At 31.9% G+C, this 6,927-nt stretch overlaps 1 protein-coding gene across 1 annotated transcript; it reads right to left on the bottom strand.

The window, feature by feature from the left end:
- Window positions 1-2,230: 2,230 nt before the first annotated feature.
- LOC148601797 (solute carrier family 23 member 1-like) lies at window positions 2,231-5,358 on the bottom strand. Its single transcript, XM_088554433.1, has 3 exons — window positions 4,909-5,358; window positions 3,608-3,765; window positions 2,231-2,360 (listed from the first exon to the last, which is right to left on the bottom strand). Exons 1-3 carry the CDS (start codon window positions 5,113-5,115, stop codon window positions 2,231-2,233), a joined length of 495 nt encoding a protein of 164 aa, XP_088410559.1. The 5' UTR covers window positions 5,116-5,358.
- Window positions 5,359-6,927: the final 1,569 nt, after the last annotated feature.

Below are 6,927 nucleotides of genomic sequence, written 5' to 3' on the forward strand. Positions count from 1 at the left end.
AATGTGACGGCATTAACAAAATACCGTTTTGAATACGCATCCATTCTAAATGTAGACTGGAATCTGTTCGAATTTAAAATTTTAAGAAAATACTGATATTTTTTTAATATGTTATATGATATTGCTTGGTTTGGACCAGTTTACACTTTTTATAAACCACTTTGTTGTTTGTAAGTGAAAAGTGCCACAATTTTGTTCAACATTCCTTAAATACATTCATTATGAAACTGATAAACGGTTCATGGGCGCAACAAACATTTTTCCCACTGGCAATTTCATACGTTAAATTAAAGACAAATTATATTATGTCTAAAGACAAATTATCTCCCGGCTGCATGCGCATGACTCTAGCTGTGTTGTGCATGTACCGCTTGATATCAATTTCAGCGTATCAATGAACTTACCAATCAAGCAATGGAAAGAAATTCGACTCATAATCTTCGTTCATATTTTGGCACGTGCCACCATTGTCATTGATAGCGAATAAAAATGGTAGAATATATGCCTTTACCACATGTGTTCTCATCAATATTCATTCATATGAGCCGGAACTCCCAGCTGAGATTCAGGAACCGGTTAAAGAATTGCCGGATTTTGTAATTACTGAGCAGGAAGTTAGAGATCAACTTAATATATTAAATACTACAAAACCAAGTGGTCCAGATGGTATTGCACCGAATTATACTTAAAATATTTCAGAGTCATTGGTGCATCTACTGACATTACTTCTTAATAAGTCTCTACATTGTTGTCAGTAACCTTATTTTTGGAAACGATCTCATATTACACCCATTTATAAGAATAAAGGATCTATATTGGATGTTTCCAATTTCCGTCCTATTTCTTTAACATGTGTTTTTTGAAAGTTGATGGAAATGATCTCGGTTAAACATATGCATAACTTTGTTCTAGAACATCAAATTATAACAGATGATCAGTTGGATTCATGCCAAAAGACTCAACTGTTTATCAATTGTTATATATTTATAACACGATATTCGGTGACTTAGATGTGGGTAGAGATGTTAGATTTGTATTTTGTGATATATCTAAGGTTTTTGATCGAGTTTTGCATCAGGGACTTTTACTCAAATTACAAAAAATGGGTTTTCTGGGAATTTACCTAATTGGATTACGGATTATCTGAATGAGAGAAAGCAGGGAGTGGTATTGGATGGATATAATTCTGGATGGGGAGAAATTGATGCAGGGGTTCCCCAAGGTTCTGTTTTAGGACCTTTCCTCTTTCTTATCTATATGAACGATATTATAGATGGTTTAGACTGTCATATAAAACGTTTTTCAGACGATACATCACTATTTGTTATTGTTGATTATCAAAATTACGTAGATGCTGCAGACAGGTTATCCACAGACTTATCTTATATACATATTTTTCTAGAGAACAGCAAAGACTCAGTCTTGGACGGATTAAATTTAATAGCCCAATTTCAGGTCTTTGCTGTTCTCTCAAATAAATGTGAATAACCATCCGGTATATTTTGGGGGTCCGGAAAACCAGGTAAACGATGTCAATACACATACACTTGGGTCTTGACTTTCAGAATAATGCAAAATGGAATAGCCATGTAAATAAGATCTGCAAAACGCATGTGACAGACTAAAATTGATTAGAATGTTGAAGTACCGGGTCTCCAGGAAATCTATGATTAATATACACTTTTCCTTTATTAGACCAGTACTGGAATATGGGGATATTATTTGGGATAAATGTACACGATATGAATCAAATTTACTCGAGAATGTCAAAGTAGAGGCCGGTCGAATTATTACTGGTTTGTGGATGAATTCCTCACAAAGAAAGATGTATGAGGAACCAATATATAAGCGCCGTGACAATTTGGCATACATATTTTCACAAAATTATAATTCTTTTAATTTATGAGATAAACAATTTTAAATTGTAACTAAAATTAATTCATTAATTATTTTAGAAGAATACTAACAGTCCTTATCATAACAGGTGATAAAATTATTTATCAACTTTCAAGAGAAACAGAGTTATCTTTCTTTCTATGTATTCTTTTCTTAATGTCTAATATTTTATACATTATGCCATTATGTAAATGCCTTGTATGGAGAGGATATATATAGCCTGCTATCCAATCCTACTCATAATTCATTATTAAAATATGTTTAAAACAAAAATATTCATTTTTAATTTTTCTCGTTTTTCTTTTTCTTTATTTTTAAAAACGAAATAAAAGTGTTATTCAAGATTACTTGTAGTGACGTTAATGTCTTTCACATCTTTCAAAGGACATGTCCATTCAGGCAGCTCTTTGAGTGCAAGTAGTGGAATGATATAAGCCGCTGTTGGGCCCTGGTACACTGGCAATCTAAAAGATAATTTGAACAAAGCCGTTGAGTAATAAGTAGAAAAAATGTTTCTTGCTGCATTATTAATTTTATTTTTGTATTTGTAAGTTGTTGTTACACATTGTACGACGACTGATGCTGTGCATGTGTCTATTTAATTACATATAAGGACGTAATTATGAACGTTCAGAGGTATATATTACCTTAAAATACTTACATATAGTTATTGGTATATTGAAGACTAGGACTCTGATTTAAAAGAAGTAACAAAGCGGGAAAAATTAGCTTCGTTTATAGTTGGGATACATTTCTCATTCAAAATTGTATACAACCTATCTTAGTATGTTCAAACTTTTACCATTAATTGATGTAACCTATTGTATCTAACATACTAATTTTCATGCTGTACCAGATTTCGCTATTTTCGCAGTGGTCAGAAAATTGCGAAAAATAGTATACTCGAAATATAGTTTAAACATAATATAATGTTAAACATTACTTTTAAATCGCCAAAATTAGCAAAAATTCATACGTTTACAGTATTGTTCATTCAATAATACACACCAAGATTGCCTCTTTTACCAGAACACATATCAATCAACGATACATCTCTAATTTTGCAATGTCAAATTATGCGGTAGCAATAATAACGTGCCTACCATATGATTGTATTCCTCTCTGACGTATATTTAAGATTACGTATTTTATTAGCTTAAGAAATGTTTAAGTCAGATTCATTTTCTATAAACCAAATACAAGTACAAGGTACAGTTGAAATGCTTCTTAAATTGTACAAATTTCAATCTAAACATACCTTTTTTAAATCTGACTTAAGGTGGTAGACCTAGGGTAAGGGACATTACTCAGGTGCCCCCAACCCTATACGACTGTACTTGGACTTTATACGGGATTAATATGATTAATATGAAAATAAACATTTAAGGCGGTAGACCTATTGTAAGGGATATAACTCTTGAAATTAGTTATATGTTTGTATCATATTCAATTTCACCAATGCCTATCAAGCTTTCATATGAAATAGAATGAAATCAGTCCAAGTTACTTTGATGCTTACATGAGATCAATATAAAATGCTGAATACAAATGCTCCAAATATTTGTTAGTTTTGTGTCCCTTACCATACGTCTACCTCCTTAAGTTAATAGTGTTTTAACATCGTCTAAGAATTTCGGTTAGTAAGAGAGAAAAAAATACATTTTTAGTCCGTATTAACCCTGATTTATTATACGGTGTAGTTAAAATATACCTTATTCCAATTGTCACCTGAACTATTGTTGTTAACCCTGACATCAAAAGAGTTGTTGACAGAAGTATGGCCTTCAAGTTGTAGTCATTTTCGGCGCATACAAAGTCGGCAACTAGAATCGCCGTAGAGAGACACCACGGCAATGCTATAAAAATATTCTGAAAAAAATGTTGTGAAAACGGTGGTTATGTTTATGTTAGTTATATATTAAACGCGCTTTTCTGTCAAAACTATCTTAAACACCACCAAATCTTGAAAATTGTGTTAGAATAACGGGGAAAATATATATTAAAAAAACCTCAGGTGATAGGTATATAACCATTCTATTGCTATTATATAGAAATCCCTGTAAAGTTATTGTTTTATTCTTAAAAAAAATGCGAGTGATTTATGTTTGCTTATTTTATGAGCCAAACAAAAAACTGCGAAGATTAATCGCCGCGAATAAGTCTTTTTATCAGAGAACATATACTACATGTACAGAGTTTCTACGCGAAAATGAATTGGCGCAAAAGCATCCTAAATCGCAAAAATAGATAGGTTAATAGTAGTTTGGTCTTGCCGTGGATCTTACAATGTTTTAACTTTTGATGCTGAAATAACATTTCTACTATTTTGCTTTTGTATACATTTGTTTCTTTATGATCATCCTATGTATTTGTTTGGAATACTTCTGACGAAGGTTACTCCTTGAAAAACGCAAAACGCAGGTAAAACATCTGTATTTTATTGTCGTCAAATTTACCTGCTTAATTTTTTTCACCGCTCCAGCATTGGATTTGTTAAATATAAAAAATAACCAAACCCGTTTTGACAATTTTCTTTAGACATTCGTTATACAACAATATGCTATTTTCAACACTCAATTTATGTCTTATACAGCTTCATTCACATTTATGTTTATATTGCCGTTCATTTTTGTCATTTAAAAGATATCTGCTACTAAATGTAAAAAAATAAATGACAATGAGTTATAAAACATAATTATAACTAAAATCATACATACAAAGTAACAAAAGCAAATGAGGAAATGTAATCCAGGAACAAAGACCAAACAAGAAAACAGACATACACAACAAAGAATATAGAGCAACCGAAATCGCACATACATAGCAATAAAAACAAACTCGGACTCCACTAAAAACTGGGAGCATGGACCAGGTGCACCGATAGGGTAAGCGTCCTCTGCTTTTATAGAAACACCCGCCGAGTTGCTCATAAAAAGTCAAGTCCTGGGTAAGATGGCAATAAATAAAAAAAAATGAAAGGGGCGTTGATTAGTATTATGAAGCATTTCTTACTTGCAAAGCAAAGAAAAGTGCTAAATGTACAGGTGGATTGTCTGTTGTTCTATAACTAATCCGTCCTGTAGTTTCATCCATGATATCTATGTTTTCATGGTCTGTTAAAGAGAATTCTTTCTCTGTCAAGGTAATTCTGGATTCCTGATTGTAAACATCGGTGTTGATAAGTCCTGCATCGTCTTTGGTGACCTTAGATATTGACATTATCGGGAAAAGACCGGTTACTCCACGCCAAATATAACAGAACGTGTAGAGGTTTTGGTATTATTCAGATGAAGACGTTGCTACAATAGTAAACTGTATTTAGATACACTCTTCTATGAATCAAATCCGCCATTGCCTCGTTCATTTATTTCATTATATATGTTACGACATATATTCAATGTTTTAAATTTTTCACCTTATCAGTATCGATTCCCCATTCCTAGTGTCACATGCTTCATTTCACATACCCTCATTATCAGTTCCTTTTCAAGTGGCCCCGACCAAACTAAATGAAAAAGTTTCTACGATCATGTTGTAGAAGTACATTTACTTATTCTGAGACGAATGAACATGAAATGTTTTATCTGGCAACGGCGAAGACACGAATTGTCCCTCGTTAACGTTATTTTTTTCAATCTGTACAAATGACAGAATTTGATATGAATTATGAATATGATTATGATATATTTGTCGGCGTTATGTGTTGTCAACGCTGTTGTATTATTGAAATCTCGGTTAATTATTCTGTTTCTTTTCCGGCAAAAGAGGATGGAGATATGGGTTGAAATACCGGATATCGTATAGAATTTTTTTTTCAAAAACACATATTAATATTAATAATATTTGTGTAAACAATACATCTTTATCACCATTCTGCTTCAGTTCTTGATAATACATATATCTAGAAAAAAGTTTTAAAAGTTGTCTCAGCCTGTATTGCATTCTTTTGATTGCCGCTATAACCTTAGTTCCCTTGATTACTCTTAAATATATTTGAACTATAAAATAAAAGAGTAGTTTATTAAACGCACGCTTCCAATTTATAGTTTAAGGGAATTATTATACGCTGCAGATAACGATGACATGTTTGAACGAATTTAAATAACATGTCCATTTTAGGACATCAGATTAAGAGGCTTTTCGGAAAATTTTTAGACGTCTTGTTTAAATGAAAAGAATATTATTATTACTATTATTATTATTATTATTATTATTATTATTATTACTATTATTATTGGGACCTTTTATATATTTTATTTATATATTTTAGTTGTATATCAACTAAGTTGTACAATGTTTACTAAATGTGCATAATGCAACAGCAATGATAAGGTTAATTATCCTTATTGGTCAAGTTTTCAATTTGCTGTACATCTCACTACTAGCAGAAGAAGTGTATAAGTAATCCGCAAAAAATCAAATATGCACGTGAAAAACAGAAAAGACAATATACTAAATTTAAAAATTCATCCGTAATTGCTCACAATATCAATAAGTTTTGCATGGGATGGAATAGCAATAAGAATCGCCGATAGAAACTTACTTTGAATTTTGCTGAACGTTACCCGAAGACATCTTCTGTAAACGGTGGGAAACAATTTTTAAAACACTAAATCATACAAAATGGTAAGTTCAATGATTGCCACCTGCCTGATATTGTTCTATGAACAACATGATATTCACCATACTTTGCTTTAAATATTCATGACAAATAGTGGGTACCGATTTATACATGTAGAAGTAGTTGCTTGGCACCATGTATAATATATGTATGAAGTATATGCTTCAGATGATTTTAATAATGGATTCTTTGTTTTTCTGTCTGGTTTTTAAACCACAGTAACAGGAGTGGATCCAGGATTCTAGATTACCGGGGCACACAGTTAAAATTTGGAGCGTGTGTTTTTTTTAGGTTAAATTATTGAAATATTCTTCTAGAGTTGAGGCAATGTATATGTCTTTTTTGGTAAAATTAACGTAAAATTAAAGTGTCAACCAACAACCGCCTATATCTACCCCCGACAACCCATG

This window comes from Perna viridis, chromosome 12 (assembly GCF_037379345.1).
Source record: "Perna viridis isolate PV_CMFRI_1.1 ecotype Kerala chromosome 12, ASM3737934v1, whole genome shotgun sequence".
NCBI lineage: Eukaryota > Metazoa > Mollusca > Bivalvia > Mytilida > Mytilidae > Perna > Perna viridis.

Excerpts from the sequence above, each read along its gene's own strand:
- LOC148601797 (XM_088554433.1), bottom strand. The coding sequence starts at position 5,115 with ATGTCAATATCTAAGGTCACCAAAGACGATGCAGGACTTATCAACACC. Across the intron at positions 3,766-4,908 it reads CACTTTTCTTTGCTTTGCAA|AATATTTTTATAGCATTGCC; the intron begins GTAAGAAATGCT and ends CATTTTTTTCAG. Across the intron at positions 2,361-3,607 it reads CAGGTGACAATTGGAATAAG|ATTGCCAGTGTACCAGGGCC; the intron begins GTATATTTTAAC and ends ATTATCTTTTAG.